This window comes from Equus caballus, chromosome 1, assembly GCF_041296265.1.
Source record: "Equus caballus isolate H_3958 breed thoroughbred chromosome 1, TB-T2T, whole genome shotgun sequence".
Taxonomy (NCBI): domain Eukaryota; kingdom Metazoa; phylum Chordata; class Mammalia; order Perissodactyla; family Equidae; genus Equus; species Equus caballus.
Window position 1 is genome coordinate 36,853,203 of NC_091684.1, and position 20,339 is coordinate 36,873,541.

General features: G+C 34.1%; 1 protein-coding gene across 18 annotated transcripts in view; it reads right to left on the reverse strand.

The window, feature by feature from the left end:
- Positions 1-20,339, reverse strand: part of EXOC6 (exocyst complex component 6) — a 207,076-nt gene that overhangs the window by 104,768 nt on the left and 81,969 nt on the right. For all 18 annotated transcript variants that reach the window (XM_023642467.2, XM_023642473.2, XM_070261949.1 and 15 more), the window contains 7 exons: positions 18,403-18,471; positions 16,243-16,326; positions 11,662-11,708; positions 11,420-11,540; positions 9,848-9,919; positions 5,228-5,325; positions 507-612 (listed from right to left, as the gene is read on the reverse strand). In XM_023642467.2, the coding sequence (XP_023498235.1) occupies positions 507-612; positions 5,228-5,325; positions 9,848-9,919; positions 11,420-11,540; positions 11,662-11,708; positions 16,243-16,326; positions 18,403-18,471 (597 nt within the window). The remainder of the gene's footprint in view (positions 1-506; positions 613-5,227; positions 5,326-9,847; positions 9,920-11,419; positions 11,541-11,661; positions 11,709-16,242; positions 16,327-18,402; positions 18,472-20,339) is intronic.

A 20,339-nucleotide genomic window follows, 5' to 3' on the forward strand; every position in this document is an offset into this window, starting at 1 on the left:
ACTTGACTCCCAAAAATACATAATTCCTACTTCAGGAAAAAATCTACAGATGGCTATTGCCTTCATACACCTCTTATATAACTAAGATAAACTTTTTTTAGAAGCATATTTCTAGAAAAAAAGCCACACATAAGAGTGACAGGCATTTGAAAGAAGTTCTCCTCTCTTTTCCCAGAATATTACTCTTATTCCTATAATCCATTCACCAGTTAGCATACCTAATTCGGAATCCACCCAACGTTAGTAACACCTGCCCTGGGAATCCACCTAACATTTGGGACAACTGCTCCTGGTATCCCCAGGAAAGTCCCTTCTTCCCTTCACCAAAACAGTGATAGTAGTAGTAGTAACATAATCTTTAAAGTTAACAAAACATAATTAATTTTCTCAAATAACATAACAAAATATTACCTCAAAAGAAGCCATTTTTATCAGGTTACTATTATGTAGCAAAAAAATCATAAATTTATTTTAAGAAAATTCTTGAATTAAAAATTAGCTTGTACCTTTTCAAGGTCTGGATCTTGAAAGGGAAATTTACTGATGACTATTTTATATTCTTCTTCATTAACAATAGGGATGGGGCTATAATTATCTTCTTCAAAAATGTCCCTGTTAAGAAAGAATTGTAATTTTAGTATTACAAAATGTATCATTAGAGTGCTACAGCATAATACCTAAAAAAAAAAACACCTAATACAAAAGCCTTTTTCATTTGCCAGTTAAAGGTCCAAATAGGAAAACACTGCCTAATCATCCAGAATTCTAAAATTCAATCCCAAATAAGCCTTGTCCCTGAAAGTTCACGTGCAATCTTTTCTTTCCACTTGTTTTACATCTTCTCGGCATTTTAGTTTTAGTTTTCTAGTCTAGAACAATTCTCAAGATGATATAGTCAGAACAAAGTCATTATCTATAACCACCCAAAAACAAAGGCATGAGATGAAGAGTATTCCAGTCATATTTCTTGATAGGGACAATTTCCAGGTTGTATGTCTTCTATCTTCTCTCTTCCCAACTAGATCATAAGCTCCCTGAAAATGAAAAAATGTCTTATATTTGTTTAGTCTCTCATCATGTTGTAACTAGAAAGGGACCTTTTCTAATTAGTAAGGCAGAGACACTTACTACTCACCAAATATCCATGTGCTATCCTACACAGCCCCCTTGCAACCAGACAGCCATATAACTAATTTTGGCCATTGGGCTGTGAATGCAAGTGATACGTGTTGCTTCAAGTCTAAAGCATTAAAGAGCTAACTGTGTGACCCTTCTTCCCATGGTCAAAGGGGAGACCACATGTTGAGAAGGTAGAATCACAAATGCAAACAGCCTAGATCTTGGACTAATAGACCCACTATGGGTGCTTGTGTAAGTGAGAAATAAAATGTCCATGTTCGTCCACTGAGACTTTGGGCATTTTTGTTACTGTAGCATAACCCAACCTGTCCCATTATACCTGCTGTCCAACCATCAGCTTCCTTTTAATCAAAATTCAGTTTGACGAATATTTATTGAGCACCTATGATGTGCTGGGTTCTGGGCTAACTGTGATGAAAACTCCATAACTCATGAAGATAAAAGCAAGATCTTTGTTCTCAAACCTAACAGGACAGATAGATATTCAAACAAGTTATAATGTTTATAATGATGTGTTATACACACAATAAAAGAAGTGAAAGGTTTAGAAATAGGACAAAGAAAGAAGTAATTAAATTTATCAGAGTAGGTAGGGGACATCTCATGGGAAGCTTTACAGAGAAGCTATGGGCTAAAGACACACTTCCAGTGAGATTATAGGAGAATACCATTTCAGAAAGATGGAACATAACATGCAAAAGCATAAGGGGTGAAAAGCGTGAGTGTGGCAGGTGGGAGCAAAACCAAAGGTAGTGCAGAATTACTGGAGTGTAAAGTAGAGAAGGGACAGGTATAAAATCAGGCTGGGCAGGTGGACAAACTAAGGCACTCAGATTTTATCCTGTAGGCAATGGAATACCATTAATAGGTTTTAGGCAGAGGAATGTCATATAGTGAATATCTTCCACTATGTGGAGGATAAACTGGGAAAAGGACAATAATAAACATAGAGAGGACAGTTAGAAAGACTGAAGCATAATCCAAATAAAAGGTGAGGAAAATATCAATTAAAGCTATCCTGGTGGGGGCAGAAAGGAAGTGGCAGAAACACGAGCTTTTAAGAAGTAGAATATACAGGATTTAAAAACTAAAAGAGGATTATGAGGGAAAGTGTAATCCTGAGGAATCTGTGTTTCTAGACATGGCAAATGGACAAATGATGTAGGATCGACTTCATCAGTGACATTTGCTGAGGTCAGGAATACAAGAGAAAGATATGGTTTCAGCAGTGGATGATTGATATCTAATTGATAAATGGGTTTGGGGTCTTGATGAGAGGCTGGAAATAAAGGCACAGGTTTGTAAATCATGGTGGTACACAAGATAGTTAAAATAAGGCTCTGTTTACCTAAAATATCGTGAGAGGCTTCAACTAATTCTATTTCCTTCTAAATAGTGCTTAAAAATAAAGGGTTAAAGGGCAAGGTACAGGGCAAAAAACTACTAGAACACCATAAACTACTCACTTTATACAAATGCCAGGGAATCAGTTAATATGCAAAGAGAGATAATTTAATGAATGGTACATTCATATTCTGAAAATGTTAATGTAGTCTTAAAAGTGATCTGTTTACGGAACCTAATTCTATAAATGTTTACTCAGTTCCTACTCTGTGCAAGGCACTACACTTTGGGCTGGGCAATGAAGAATATAAATAAAAATAAAACACTTGGCAATCACAATATAGTTGAAGAGAACCACACAGAGATAAACTATGACAGTAGTCAGATCATAAATTCTATCATGAAAGTAGCCAAGTTTTAATTATTTAGTACTGATGATAACTTTTACTTTTCCCCCATTTAATAGTTAGGTTGTCAATTCACTAATACTTGTAAAATACAGGTCAGGGATAATAAGAGCTTAAATTCTGCTACTTCTTAAAAATCTAAGCAAAAAGCATGATCTAGAAGAGTATTGCAAGTAGAAGTCAAAATATATTTGTGATTTACGTATTAACAATCGACATGGTATCATGTGTTCTTCTCCATAATTACAATGGAGGATAACATTAATCCTATCTCTATCTGAATGAACCCATTAGCTTCCTAGAGAAAACAACACCTCATGGATTCCCCAATCTTGGGGAGCCATCTCACTACTAGAAGCCTTAAGATAGAGAAAGAGAGAATAGCTGGATCAATATAAATCTATCAACAACTGTAAAAACTTAAACATTTCTGAAGAGGGCAAGTTAATAACAACATCAACTCTATAAGTAAAGATTTCATATATATAAATATATATATAAATAAAAATTTTATAAAGACTATATATAAAGATATATCACATTATATCATAGTATATACATTATAGATTACCACCCCTATCAATAAGCACTACCTCTATTTCTAAAATACTAAATATCAAAAATTGTTGATACTTATACATGACTCATCAAGACTGTCAATAATCCATTTGAGACAACATCCCGACAAAATCACTCCTAAGGAACATTAATACAAAAACCTCAAATAAAAATTTATTTAGTTGATTTTAAGAGAAAGTGTATCACCTTGTGAACCACTTAGGTATTTTAAAAAGATCTCTATCACAGTGTTCAGAAGGTCAGCCATCCACAGTTTTAAAAATTGATGAGGTAAATGCCAAGCACGTGTTAAGTCATTTAACATATTTTCTATTTTAATCTCATCAAATATTATTGCTACATTACTTCTATCATATTTTGGGTGACCTAGATGTAAGATCTCAATATTGACTTTTTGTTTTTGAAAGAATGAAATAAAGGAAGGAAGGAAGGAAGTGGGGAGGGAGAGAAGAAAGGAGGGAGAAAAGGTTTTAGAATTTAAAAAGGAGGGAGCAGATTTCTCTTGTCACGGCAATACAAAATTATACAGATATTAAAATACTTTGTCCATCCCCTGCAGGGAAGCAGTTAAAGCACCTCATTAGGTGCTTTAAGATTTTTAATCTAGTAATGTTTGTAAAAACAGAACTTTCCCGAGATATAATTTAAAAACTATAAATTTCTGTCTCTAATACTAAATACCTTTGAATATTCACAGCCTTAAACCTCAAACATCTACCAGGAAAAAAAACTACAGCGATTAGAACTCAAAGTAGTACAATTAAAAATTGATTATAAGTGGTGCAGCCACTGTGGAAAACAGTATGGTGATTCCTCAAAATATGAAACTTATATTTACTATCTAATCCAACAATTCTACTTCTGGGTATACACCCAAAAGAATTCAAAACAGGGACTCAGATACTCGTATATCAATGTTCATAGCAGCATTATTTCATAGTAGCCAAAAGGTAGAAATAACCCAAACATCCATAGATGGATGAATGGATAAATAAAAAGGGAGTATATATACACAATGAGATATTATTCAGCCTTAAAAAGAAACGAAATTTAGGGGCCAGTCCAGTGGTGCAGCAGTTAAGTTCACACGTTCGCTTTGGCAGCCTGGGGTTCGACAGTTCTGATCCCGGGTGTGGACCTATGCACCGCTTGTCAAGCTATGCTGTGACAGGCATCCCACATATAAACTAGAGGAAGATGGGCACAGATGTTAGCTTAGGGCCAGTCTTCCCCAGCAAAAAGAGGAGGATTGGTAGCAGATGTTAGCCCAGGGCTAATCTTCCTCAAAAAAAAGAAAAGAAAAGAAAAGAAAGAAACGAAATTCGGACACATGCTACAACATGGACGAACCTTGAAGACATTATGCTACATGAAATATCCAGGCAAAAGAACAGACAAATATTGTATGATTCCACTTATATGAAGTACCTAGAGTAGCCCAATTCATAAAGACCAAGTAGAATGGTGATTGCCAGAAGCTGGAAGAAGAAGGGAATAAGGAGTTGTTTTACTGTTACGGAGTTTCAGTTTGGGAAGATAAAAAAGTTCTAGAAAAAGATGGTGGTGATGGTTGCAACAATGTGACTGTACTTAATGCCACTGAACTGTACATTTTAAAACGGTTAAAATGGTAAATTTTTCTCATGTAGTTTACCACAATAAAAAAAATAAGCATTTTTACTGCTAAATGCAAAATCAGTTACTTTAGCATTTGACAAACTTCTTCATTACACTAAGGCACCATGGCTTAGACTAACCTGAAAACTCCAGCCCATTTCTTAAGCAGTGTTTCATTGTATTGATCTCTTATTTCAAATAAAAGGTCAAAAAGTCGGTTCACTGGAAAACCATAACCCTAAAACACACACACAAAAAAAAGCAGATAAGTCAAATAAATAAAGATGTTCATTTAAAAAATGTTGGGAATACTGGAGAATTGTTTGAAAGTGCTCACTGTATCACACTGTATGCCCTTCCAACTTATGAAAAAAGATATCCTTTTGACTTTCTACGAGGTTGCATTAGGTAAGGGAGAGTCTAGGAAGAGCTTTATGAAGCTGGAATAATTTTTACATTTCTTCTCTTTCTTTTCACTCTGGATTATATTGTTAGCCTTAAAAAGTATTAGCAGTCAGAACTGGAGGAAAAGCTCAAAATTAGTGATCTCCATAACTCTGTCCTGGAATGTGATTTCTAAATAGGATCAAGAAGAAAAGGGAATATATTTTGTCTGAAACACGCTGGCTTCCTTTTGCACCTTCAATTTAAGATTGACATTATTGTATAGGGAAAATTTGCATCTTTTCATCAAATGTATACTCTTCAAAACTTTATTCCTCTCCAACTCCAAATTCAATGAAATCTTATCCACATCAGGACCAAACATTTCGCTCACTTCACAGAGTTGTCCTTCTACCCCTTCAAGACTTACCTCTTCATGTATGTCCTTGATCCTATCTCTTCCCATAGGAATCTCTACGTGGATTATCTAAATCACTACTGTGTCTTTAATTTCTACTAACTCCTTTCTCTTGGCTAAACAAACATGCTAAACTTCCTCCCTTTTGAAACCAAGAACAAAAGAAAACAAAAAAGCCATCCCTCAATTTTCTGTGCCCTGTGAGCTGCCTCTCTTCCCTTTGTCACTACTTTCATAGCCAAACCTACTACAATCTAACTTCCACTCCTATTCCTTTTTTGAAACTGCTCTCAACAATGTCAAAGATTATCTCCTAAATATAAAAGTCAGTGATCTCCTACTCTCCCTTACCTTTCTTTCCTGAAACTCTTCTGCTTTGAATTCTCTAACACCACTCTCTCCTTGTTCTCCTTTTATCTATGAACAATCCTTCTAGTTTCCTTTTTTCTTCTATCTCTATGCCATAATATTTTCTTCTAGCTCTCTAGGGCAATCTCAAGTCTACTGACTTCAAAGACTGCTTTCTCTGATTATTCTTAGTCTATATCCTTAGCTAGACCTCTGTAAATTCCAAATATTTAATTCCAACGCCTGTTAGACATCTCCAGTCAGTCTGCCAGGAAGCACATTAAAGTTAATTTATCCCCTCCCTTTCCAACTAACCGAAGTGTTTTTCCTATTTCCTATCTCTGTCAATAGTATTTCTATCATCAATCCAGTTTGTCAGAAAGAAATTTGAAAATCATCTAAATGCCCCCCCATACACAAACACATCAGTCAGCAAATTCTTTTGATTTTACCACCTTTACAAATCTCTTTCAAATCTATCATTCTTTTCTATCATTTACTACCTTTCTTTCTTCCAGATATATTCCCAGTGCCACTGCTTTATTTCATGTTCTTAAATGTCTCTTGCCCAGACCATTGTTAAGAGCTTCCTAAACTGAAATTTCAACCAATTGTCTCTTTCGACTCAATCTATTGCCCAGACTCTCAAAAACATCATTTAAAAGTGCAAATCTAGGGGACAGCCCCATGGCCGAGTGGTTAAGTTCGCGCGCTCCACTTCAGCAGCCCAAGGTTTCACCAGTTCGAATCCTGGGTACGGACATGGCACCGCTCATCAAGCCACACTGAGGCGGCGTCCCACATGCTACAACTAGAAGGACCCACAACTAAAAATATACAACTATGTACCGAGGGGCTTTGGGGAGAAAAAGAAAAAAATAAAATCTTTAAAAGAAACAAAGTGCAAATCTAATCATGCCATTTCTCTGGTTAAAAACTATAGAAGGCTTACTAAAGTCCCACAAAACCTACTACAATCTGGGTCAAATGACCTTATCAGTTTCATTACCATTCTTTGCCCTTCTTTGCTCACACCCATAAACTACTACAGTTTCTGACACCATTAAGCTCCTCAATCAGTCTCATGCTCACCATACCATACCTCTATCTATAATTTACACGTGCTATTTTCTCTGCCATTAATATCCCTTCCTTCATATTTACTTGCTGAACTCATCCTTCAAAAGCCAGCTCACGTTTCAACTTTCTGTATAACCTTTCCCAACTCCTGGAGTCAAAGTTAGTCATTCCATCTTCTTGGGAGCCCAAAGCTCCTGAATATATCACTATATTAGTAGGTCTTATTAGACATACTATTTGTTTATAGCTAAACTGTGCATTTCTTGAAGCCAAGGATTTTTATGTCCGTAGTGTCTTACTGATTTTTATATCTCTATCATTTTATACATCATCAAGTTGCTAGCACATAGTGTGTGCTCAAAAACTATTAGTGAATGAATCAATAAATGTTTATTTTAGATTTGCTTAATAGGTAGTAAACAGAACTATAAATAGGCTAGTGTTACTTTTTTTTACTTTGTTGTTTAGTCAGCTTTGTTCTAAATGATGAAATAGTGACATTTAAAAATAAATTTCCCTAGGGTGGCAAAGTGCCAGTTTTTAAAACTAAGTATTATGCAATATTCTTTAATTAGTTTTTATGAAAAGACCTTCCTCAATTCTTCAATTAATGGGTATAACTTTAAAAGTCAGCATTTATTAATTCTCTATAAGATCTACCTAACACTCAACCTGTCAATTTTCAGTGAAATGAAAATACTGCAGGATTTCTGAATAAATAAGAAGGACTGATTTGACTTCCTCAATCTTATTTCAAAGCAGTAAGATTAGAAAGGTATACTTACAAAGGTTTATGCACCCACCACTGTTACTTTTCTAATGCCTCTATTACCTGCATATTATCTATTGCTCTTCTTTGAGTCTCTGGAGAGTTCCTTGGAACTACACCAAATACTTTAGATTCATTTATACTCAAAGTGCCAGTCCAAGAACAGTTTGCTATGGTTTACAAAGAAATAAGGAGCTTATACCAGAATACAAATCAATGCTGTACCTACATCGAGAAAGTCTTGCTACAAAAAAAAATGCCAATTAAGCTAAACTTTGTACTCTTGATGTTGCTGATTTACATTCTGATGGAAGCTCCTTTTTGTTATGAATCCATAACAAACAATTTACAGACTAGTAAGAGTCTGCAGACCAGCGGACCATACTTTTGAGCAGCAATGCTTTAAGTCATTAAGGATAGCAAAACTCCCTCAAGTTACCCACAGATAGGCCTAAAAACTTAAGGCAGTCTCCAATAAAACTTACCAAAAGTTTTCTTGCAGAGAGATCAGTATTACAGATACATCTGTCACAAAATTTACGAAAACAAAAAACCCTACATTATTCTGGTGTTACAGTATATAAGGCATACAAATTAATAAAGGTATGAAGCAATAAAATAATTTACTAAAGAAACTTGTAGAACCTTCTTCTTAGGTTTGAGAATAAAGTAGACAACTATTATTCTAGGATGGGACACTCGTGATGATGCAAACAGTTTAAATTATTAGTTCCACACTATAAGAAGCTCTAGATCTAAGAGACATTATGAGGGGGAAAAAAGATTCAAAGGTCAAATATATTTGGAAAATGCCGCATAATCATCTTCCTTTTGGAAACATATGGTATAAATTTGCTCTGAGAAAGGCTTTTAGTGGAGAAATCTGTTTTACCTCACTTAGCATTTCCCAAACGTTTTTGACCACAGAACTCTTTTTTAAGTAACATCTATTATCACACTTTGAAAAACGCTAGTCTGTATTTCATGAAATGTCATTCCAACCGTAAAAATCCCATAAATTTAAGCATGAAAATAAAATGCAATGAATTCTTTCTTATCTTTGATCAAGGAAAGAGGAGAGACAAGCTTAAAACTTCGATATTGAAAATCACAAAGACATTGAATTTTGAGATAATTCAGTTTTAAGCTTACTTTTAAAAAGAAAAAAACCAAGACTCAAAGAAGTAAAGTGATTTTCTCAGTCATAGCACACTTGAAATTAAGGAGATGAGTGGATACAGCTTTCAAGCCATATGTTTTCATATTTATTACCACATTTAAAACTCAAAACAATTCTGAAAACTAGTAATAAACCCACTTTCACAAATGGAGATCTAAAGTTTAGAAAACGTGCAGACAGACAATTACCCAACAGCAGAGGTGGGACATAAACTCAGGGTCAGTGTGACTCTCAGAGCCCATGCTTATTGTCTCAAGGTAGATCTTCTAATTCTAGTTCAGGATTCTTTTCAATACACCATGGACTTTTATTTTTTCAACTACAGAAATACTTTATCTTTTCTAACTGAATGACCAATATTTAAAAACATTGTAATATTCCCTGAGGTCTGTCCAAACTTCATGATCAGGAAGGACGTGGTATGAAAAGTGCTGGGTAATCTCAATATATAAGTAAACATTTGGTTACTACTAATTTACTAACATTAATAAGCAATAAAGTAAGTGAGTGTACTCTATATTTTGTCATATCTTTAAAAGTGCTCAAAATAGCCATTAATTGAATGTCAGATTATTACCCACCTGCAAAGTATCTGCAAATATTACAATGAGATTCTTCAGCTCCAGAACAAGATCAGGATCAGTGCAGTAAGACTAGGAAAATGTGGGGGGAGGGATGGAAACACAAACAAACAAAAACCAGAGTCATTTGGTTAAAAACTAAGAAACAAAACCTGAAAACTTTTTCTTTAATCTGCCAGTCTTACAATAAATTTAAAATCTTGGTTATTAGTAAGATCCTTGGTTATTAGTAAGAGGAAGGCTGGCTTCCTCTATTCAGTAAAAAGTCTTATGGAAAAATCATCACATGACATACCTAAAGTATCTGTACTATACGAAAACAAATTTTCCTGAAATTTGCACACACTAAACTTCAGACAAAGTGATGATGCTTATTTTCTAAAAGTCTTTAGATTTTAAGGAATTCATTATTTTAAACTGAAAAAATGATTTATACATAGACCACGTATTTTTACTTTTCAATTATTTACTTATTCTCTTATAAAAAGAGACACAATATATTACTTCTTCCAATAGAAGAATGACAATTTATTTTCTCAGTAATTCATCAAAACAAAATAATTAATTTCACAGAGATAATAAAATTCACTGTCCCCTTAACAGCATTTAATAAGATGCGAAGTATGATATGTTGCATTTAATATACTATGACTTCATATTTGATATCATGGGATTAATAGGAAGCATACTATAATTTTACATATTCAGAGCAGGTCTGAATATAAACCTTGATAAAACATATTGTTTTTTATTAATGTTAGAAAAAGTTGTAGTTCATTGGACAAATAGTGTATCAAGAATCTACATTCCTGATAAAAAAGTAGTGTATTTATAATCTAAATATCACATTAGCTATTAATCCTCCAAAATATTTTCAATCTCTATTCTCAGTAATAAAATTATAAATAACAGATTACAAAATTTTAAGCATGGGAAGATTTCACTAAAGGTTAACTACTAAAAAGGCTGTAAGAAAAAGTGTAAACTGAGCAATTATTAATTTTAATAGTCTTTATAACACTAACATATTTATTATTTTCACAAAAGGAATATTATGCAAATAATTTATTTTACTCTCATTCACAAAAAAACTCTCATTACATAAAAGGTTCATTATTTCAAATGAGTTCAAATTTTGACAATTGCATATTTTTAAGAAATTTGTAATTATATTATTGCAAACAAATTATAAACATTGAAGAGCAAGTTCTATTGAGTTTTGATGGTGGAGTTTATTTTGGAAACAAAGAATTTGGAATGATAATTAAAAACCCTTTCTTCACGGTGCTTTTCAGTGATCTAATGAAGAGGTCAGTTGAGACTAATGAGACCAGCTTAATTCTTCATTTTCTATAATGCTGAACTAAAAGTGTCTTGGGAAGTACCAGTCAGTTGCGAAATCACAGCCCGATATTACCAGACAAACAAAAGCCTTACATTACTACTTCCAAATCTGAGCAATTACAAAAAATGCAGAACGATGGAGGTACAATTTTCTTCCGACATTATGCATTTCAGAAGTTCTTGAAGTAACTGAATTAAAAATCTGGTAATATAAATTGTCTGACTTACTGAATGAGCTCTAAGGACAGCAATTATCTTTGAGAGGGCCATGTTCCAAAGTTCATCAGTGTATGCCCTGGTTACTAATCCCTGGGTCACATGTAAAATGTGATCTTCCACGACAAAGAACCTAAAAACAGTAATTACCAACATAACGTGTTAAAAACAAATTAAAACCCAAATAGAAAATAATTACTTCTGACATTTAACATAATATAAAAACAATACTTATTTCCATATTAGATACATACCCTACAATTTGAGTGAAATATCTTCTATAGCCATCAACTGTTTCATGCTTTAAATGAAAAATAAAAATCAATTTAAACCAATAAATATCAGTAACATTTGGAAAGTAAGTTCCAAGTCACTATAACATTTATTAACAAATATTTATTGAGAGTCTACTATATGCTGCATACAGGTTTTTTTTAAGATTTTATTTTTCCTTTTTCTCCCCAAAGTCCCCCGGTACATTGTTGTGTATTTTTAGTTGTGGGTCCTCCTAGTTGTGGCATGCAGGATGCCGCCTCAGCATGGCCTGATGAGCAGTGCCATGTCCACACCCAGGATCCAAACCAGATACATTTCTAAGGCACCAGGGATAAACTGGTAAATAATAAAACGTCCTTACCCTCATGGAACTTGCATTTGAAAAAAGATGGACAATAAACCAGTTAAAAAGTAAATACGATTTCAGAACCCTCTTCTCAGCAGGCTAATTCAAACCACCATCATCTCTCACTTAGGCTATTACATCCTTTTCTTCTCTAGTCTCCCCAGCTTCCAGGGTTGCTCCCTATAGTCTATTCTCCAGAGATCTGTGAGATGATACTTTCCAAACAGTAATCAGATCATTGTATCTTCTGCTAAAAACCTTCCAATGACTTTTCATCTGATTTATAACAAAGTCAAACTTCTTAAGAATGGTCTACAATTGCCTATTGTTTATAATTTTAACAAAAGGCATACAGGAAAATATTTGATCATTTGAATTTCATTCATAAACGTTTATTACATGAAATACTTCATTACTTCAATTAAGTTCAAATGTTATATTTTGTATATTTAAATATGATCAAAGTTTTCAAATATCTGAGTTTTTTTCAGGTGGGGGGAGGAATGTTATTACTGTTAGTTTAAAAATACTATGATCAGTGAATGTAGTCTACATGACACCAGATGTTTGATACTTCTTGATACTTGCTTTATAACATAGTATAAAGTCACATTTTATATTGTTCCGTGTGTGCTTGAAAAGAATATGTTTCTACAATTGTTGAAACAAGATTCTACGTAGTTCTTTAGATCAAGCCTATTAAGCATGTTTCGTATTTTTAAAGACATTCTATTTGGTTTATAACATACTGAGACCTTCAAAAATCCACTATGCCTATGGATTTTTCTAATTATGCTTTTAGATGTGGCAATTTTGCTTTAAATATTTTGAGTCAATGTTATCAAGTGCTTATAGGTTTAAAATTACCATTTTTTTAATCAACTCCAAGAGATGAATATTTTATTTATCATTCTAGCTTTTTTGTATTATATGAAGGTATATACTCTGTTTCTACTCCAGAAATTACATAATGCATTCTTAAGTAATCAAACTACAATTAATCAATATTTTTACTCATCTTCTGGACAATTCAGAAACTGTAGAATAGTTTCATTTCGTTAACTTCTATCTCATTTTGATATTTATGCTATTTTTGTTGTGTATTTTAATTTTATTTTGTTTTAAGGTCCATAATATTCTATTAATATTATTTTCTATAGGAAACACAGATTTACCCATATATTTAGTTTCTTTGCTATTCATTCCTTTTAGCATCGCATATCTTCCATTTGGCATTGCTTTCCTTTTGTCTAAAGTAGATCCTTTAGAATTTGCTTAGTAAGGGTGTCTCAGTAGCAAGCTATCCTCTTCTTTGTCTGAAAGTGTCTATCTTTGCCCTTGTTTCACTGGATATAGAATCCCAGGTTGACAGTTATTTTCCTTCAGCATTGAAAAGTCAATTCCATTGACTTGTTTAGGTGAAAATAATTTCTTCTCTCTGGGTATTTTTAAGGTCTTCTCTTTATCTTTGTTTTTAAGGTCAAGTTTATTGTGGTATAATTTACATACAGTAAAATTAAACCTTTTTACACATAGAGTCCAATGAGTTTTGACAAAGGTAGACATTTATGTAACCACTGCCAAAACTGAGATATAGAACATTTCCATCTCATAAGAAAGTTCCCTCATGCCCCTTGTAGTGACTCACTCTGTGCAACCCCACTCCTTGGCCATCAATCCCATTCTGTCCCATAGGTTTGCCTTTTCAAAAATGTCATATAACATAAATCATACTATACATAACTTTGTGGTATCTGAATTTTTTCACTTAGAAAAATGCTTTTGAGATTCGTCCATGTCACTGCATTTATCAGTTCTTTTTCTATTGTGACAATTTATTCATTACTTCGTAGACATTTGGGACGTTTCCAGTTTTAGGCATTTATGAATAGAGCTACTGTAAACATTCACATATGAGCCACTGTTTGAAGACAGATTTTCATTTTTCATGAGTAAAAATCTAGGAGAAGGACTGCTGGGTCATAAGGTAAGCATAAGCTTAACATTACAACAAAGTGTCAAATTATTTTCCAAGGTGGCAGTATAATTTTTATACCCACTAGAAGTGTATGAGAGCCCTAGTTGCTCCACATCCTCACCAGCACTTGCTATTATCAACCTTTTTGATTTTAATTATTCTAGTAAGTATGTAGTGGTATCTCATTGTGGTTTTAACTTGCATTTTCCTGATGAAAAATGATATTGACATCTTTTCATGTGCTTACTTGTCATCTGTATATCTTTGGTAAAATGTCTATATGGATCTTTTGTCCATTCGTTTGTCTTTAACTACTTAGTTATACAAGTTCTTTATATATTCTGGATATAAGCCCTTTGTTAGATGTGAGTTTTGCAAATATTTTCTCTCCATCTGTGTCTTGTCTTTTGATTTTCTTAAGAATGCCTTTTGAAGAATAGAAGTTTTTCATTTTGATGTTCAGTTTATCAATTTCTTTCTTTTATGGTTCATGCTTTATGTATCTCACCTAAGAAAATGTTGCCTAACTCAAGGTCACAAAGATTTTAACCTTTGTTTTTTCTAAAAATTTTATAGTTTTAGCTCTTAAATTTAGGTCTATGATCCATTTCTTAAATTGGTGAATGAGGTAAAAGTCAATATTCATTCATATGAATAATTTAATTCTCCTGTGGTCAGAAGACATACTTTGTATGATTTCACATCTTTTATATTTGTTGAAAATTATTTTATAGCCAGAATATGATCTATCTTTGTGAACCTTCCATGTGTACTTCAAAGGCATGTGCATTCTGCTGTTTTGGGTGGAGTATTCAACAAACGTTAATTAGATCAAGTTAGCTGATAATGTTTTTCAGGTCTTCTATTTTCTCTTTATCTTTTGGTGTTCTGCAGTTTCACTGTAAGGCCTCTAAGACTGTATTTCTTTTTATTTAACCTACTTGGGATTCCTTGGGCTTTACTCTGTAGGGTTCCATTTCTCATCTGTCCTGGAAAATTCTCAGCCATTATGTCCTCAAACACTCCTCTGTCCCATTTGCTCTATCCTCTTTCTGAAACTCCAACTAGATATATTAGACCTTCTCTCTGTATTCCCGTCTCTCTTCTATTTTTATGCTTTTGTCTGTGATGCTTTCTAGACAATTTCTTCAGATCAACTAAGAGAATTCATCAACTGTTAAATCTGTTCATAAAATTATAATTTTGGTTAATACATCTTTAATTTCTAGGTATTCTATTTTTCTTCACATATTGTGGTCATTCTCTATAGTTTCTTGTTCCCTATTTATATCAAGCTTGCCTTTTATTTCTTTAAATATATTAAATAGTGTTATTTTATATTCTATGGCTAATAATTCAAATATGGAAAGTCTTTAAGGATTTATTTCTGTTGTCAATATTTCTAATGATTCTCACTTGCTTGATATTACTTTTGACTGTGAACTGCTAATTTTCCTTGAAACTTTAACTCTGGATATTCTTTAACTCTGGTATGAAGGTTCAGAGATCTACACTTGCTTCTACTAGGCACCTGGAGGCAATATCAGCCTGGAACCACTTTAAACAAAATTTTCAACTTGAGGTTTTTTTGACTATCCAAGGAGAATAAATTGGGTACCAAACACATATGAGGAACTGCTGGTTGTAAATTCTTAGAGCTTTTTTTTCTCTGTTCACTCAGCACCAAGATTTGAGATAGGCAATTTCCTTACAGTATTTGGCAGAAGGAGCAGAGAGGTTTTGTTAGATGGTTTTTATCTCTAGGTCATCCTAACAAGGGGGCTACAATTCTTTGGAGCCTCAGCTTTACAAGGGAAACACTCTCTTATCACCTACTTTGAGTTGCTCTGGGCTTAGCCCTCTGTATTCCCATGTACTCAAAATTCAGGCTTTCCCATTCAGCAGATGCCCCCAAGGATAAAAGCTACATCCAGTGCTTCATTAAACCTATCTGGATTTCTGCCTTCATTGAGGTTTCCTGTTTTGTTTGTTTTATAGTCAGATGCACTGAGGTATAGGTTACACACAATAAAATTCATTCTTTTTCATGTACTGTTTCTATGAGTCTTCACAAACACTTCTAGTCATGCAACTATCACCATAATCAACATACAGAACAGTGTTCAATAAATATTTGTAGTTCAATGAATAGTGATGAATGCTCTGAAGAAATTAAAGCAGGGCAAGGGGATCAAAAGTAACAGCATAACCAATTCAAAATCTTCACATACTTACCATATTTGACTGGGGTTGCAATACCAGTCTTGCTTGTTTCTTTCTTTGTTTTCGGTAATAATTTTCAAATGCCTCCTCATCACCCTAAAATAAAATCAGCAGAATAATGAAAAACACATACCCACACATTGCTAAGGAGGTAACTTCTTTACCCCTTAAGGGTCACTGCAAATTTTCTAAAAACTGGAATATAAATGCTGAACAGTATTTCATACTGAATGTCAAGAACAAGTTTTTGGCATTAGAGTTAAAAGATAGCAACCTTGTTTGGCATCAAGACAATCAGGAAGACTAAAGGTAAGTTCAAACAAGTGGACAGTTGCCCATCTTACTGTTTAGGCTTTACAGATTTTTGACTGACTGAAGAAAATATGGCTGTCATGAGGGAAACTAAATAAAGAAATTAGCGGGGCCAGCCCAGTGGCGCAGCAGTTAAGTTTGCACGTTCCGCTTAGGCAGCCCGGGGTTCTCCGGTTTGGATCCTGGATGCAGACATGGCACTGCTTGGCAAGCCATGCTGTGGTAGGCGTCCCACATATAAAAAAGTAGAGGAAGATGGGCATGGATGTTAGCTCAGGGCCAGTCTTCCTCAGCAAAAAGAGGAGGAGTGGCAGCAGATGTTAGCTCAGGGCTAATCTTCCTCAAAAAAAGAAAAAGAAATTAGCTGCCAAGCCTAAACTTCTCAACTTGTACAAGGCCCTATGTGATCCAGCAGCTTCCTCCATCTCCTTCCTCATCTCAGCATAGTCAAGATACCATTTTCTTTTCACTTCCAGGCTTTTGTACAAGCTGTTCCTGAAATATGCTTCCAAGTTCCTTTTCCCTGTATGACTTTTATTCTCCCTTCAGGGTTCACCATGAATGTCCCTTCCTTTAGAAAGCCTTCCTCAACTTTCTGAGGCTTGTTACTATTCATGTTATCCCATATCAACTTGTACATCCATATCATTGCACTTACCATACTGTGCTGTAACTTCCAATTAAGACATTCCCAATAAACAAAAATTGAGAGAATCTGATGCTAACAGACCTTTCCTAAAAGACATACTAAAGGGAGTCCCTCAGGCAGCAATGAAAGGGCACTAGACAGTAACTCTAATTCACGTGAAGAAATAAAGAACACCAATGAAGGTAAATACACAGGTAAATATAAAGACAGCATAAATGTATTTTTATTTGTAACTCCTTACTTCTGACCGAAAAAACAACTGCAGACAGCAATAATTATAAAACCATGTCAATGGCTTCCAACGTATGAAGATGTAATTAGTATGATAACAATAACACAAAGGAGGGGGTTTAATGTGAACTAGATTGTTTTAAGGTAAGATGTTAATTGAATCTCCAGGGCAAACAGTAAGAAAATACTAAAACAAATAAATAAATGACAAAAGAATTGAAGTGGTACACAAGAAAATATCTATTTAATGAAAAGAAGATACTAATGGAGGAACAGAGGAACAAAAGAATAAGACATATTAAAACAAATGGTACATGTAAATCCTACCTTATCAGTAATTACATTATACGTAAATGAACTAATACTCCAATCAAAAGACAGAGATTGGCAAACTGGATTAAAAAAGAAATGAGGGGCTGGCCCAGTGGTGTAGTGGTTAGGTTTGTGCACTCTGCTTCGGCAGCCCCAAGGTTCGTGGGTTTGGATCCCAGGGGTGGACATACACACGTGCTGTGGAGGCATCCCACATGAAAAATAGAGGAAGATTGGCTCAGATGTTAGCTCAGGGCCAATCTTCCTCACCAAAAAAACAAAAAAACCTAGACTATTGGTGGTGAACACAATGCAGTCTATATAGAAACTGAAATATAATAACATACACCTGAAATTTACACAATGTTGTAAGTCAAAATGACCTCAATAAAATAATTTTATAAAATGGGGAATAAACAGATTTACATTTGAAATTAAAATAAAATGTACAGCGTGAATGTAAAAAAATAAGTTAAAGAAAAACTAAGTGCCCTTACACATAGTGGATATTTCACAAATATTTATTGCATGAAGATTTACAGCTCACTGAGCTTATGCTCAGCCTTTAGAAAAGTAGGCCTAAAATGTATACGTCTTTTTAATAATACAAATATACATATACACACACACATAATACACACACATAAAAATATACAAAAGATACTTACCAAAACAGAATAAATATGCAAACATCGGTAAACAGGGGAAAAATCAACAAGATCCTGAACAGTTAAGACCTGAAAAACAAAACCATTTTTTAAAAATTAAGGTCAAGGGGCTGGCCCTGTGGCGGAGTGGTTAAGTTCGTGCGCTCTGCTGCAGGCAGCCCAGTGTTTCGTTGGTTCGAATCCTGGGCGCGGACATGGCACTGCTCATCAAACCACGCTGAGGCAGCGTCCCACATGCCACAACTAGAAAGGACCCACAACGAAGAATATACAACTATGTACTGGGGGGCTTTGGGGAGAAAAAGGAAAAAAAAAATAAAATCTTTAAAAAAAAAAAATTAAGGTCAAACTACTAGTCCATTGTTGGATAATGTAAGTTAAAGAAAGACAAGAAGATTTATGGACTTGATATTACAACATTTATCAACTATAAAAAGCATACAATATAAACACAATGCCCCTTTTATTTTGTTTTGGCATTTGTTCAGTTCATCCTTTATATATTTATCATCATTGTTGACTATTTTAGATTATAAGGTAATAAAAGGGAGAGATTGTATATCTTTAACATGCTTGGTAGATTACCAGAAAATTGCTCTGTGTAACTAGATACATCATTATTGCTTTTGGTAAAGATGATGTATGGATTTATGGTTTAGCTATAGACAAAGTACCTTCTCTGAGACAGCTAAGTCATATGATTTATTATTATTTCATCAAATTGAAGACATCATCACTATTATTTTACGCAACACTAAAAAAGAAAAAAACAACTACCACTTGAAACTATGATATCATCAATTTTAAGATGTATCCTGATTCTGAGATGTTATAACATTTTTTAAAATGCACCTTAGAATTGATGAAACAGAGTGGTACAAAGTTTCTCAAACTTGAGAAATAAACTCTTTTTAAAGGAACACATTTCTATTCTTAGGAATCCCCAGAGTAGACAAATTATTTTTATTATAGTGTTACTTATTATGGAAAATGATAGAAACAGTAATACTAAAACAGATCTGAAAGAACAGGGGAAAAAGACAAGTTTTTCTTAGAGTACGGATTTTGGCTGGGACATTATGGTAATGCTCCCAGCAGTTAAAGATATGCAAAACAGACTAGGGAAAATTGAGTTAAGAAGATTAGATGGTCCATTTTCACCATTCCAAATTTAAGGGAGAAGAGAATACAGAGATTCTCTGAATACTGATTAAGAAAGAACAAAAAAGTAGATTTCAAAGTATTTATTTAATTTCAATGGACTAATCGGGAAACACTAACTCCACATTACAAAGACATTAAACTGTCTAAAGCTGTTCATTTGTCTGTATTCAGGACAATATCAGACATCCATTGGATATGCATACACATATACACCTACATATATACACACACATATACACATATATACATACACATACACACATATACACACATGCACCAATAAATACATATAGTCTCACTCATCCTCAGGCATATAGCAGGTATGTACATAGCGAACACTCAGTTATTTTCCAAACCACAGAAAAGACCATGGACACATATTCATATGGTTCCTTTTAGCAATCAATTAAAAGCTCTTAGTAGGTCCCTAGAAAAAGAATTTAGGAGCCAGCCCAGTGGCATAGCGGTTAAGTTCATGTGCTCCACTTTGGCAGCCCAGAGTGCACTGGTTCAGATCCCAGGGGCAGACCTACACACCACTTATCGAGGCACACTGTAGTGGTATCCCACATATAAAGTAAAGGAAGATGGGCACCGATGTTAGCTCAGGGCCAATCTTCCTCAGCAAAAAGAGGAGGATTGGCAGTGGATGTTAGCACAGGGCTAATCTTCCTCAAAACAAAAAAAAAAGAATGAAAAAGTTTAAAATCTCATTTACAAGGCAAAGCATTTAGAAATAACTAGGCTCCTTATGGTAGTAACTAAATTCAAAA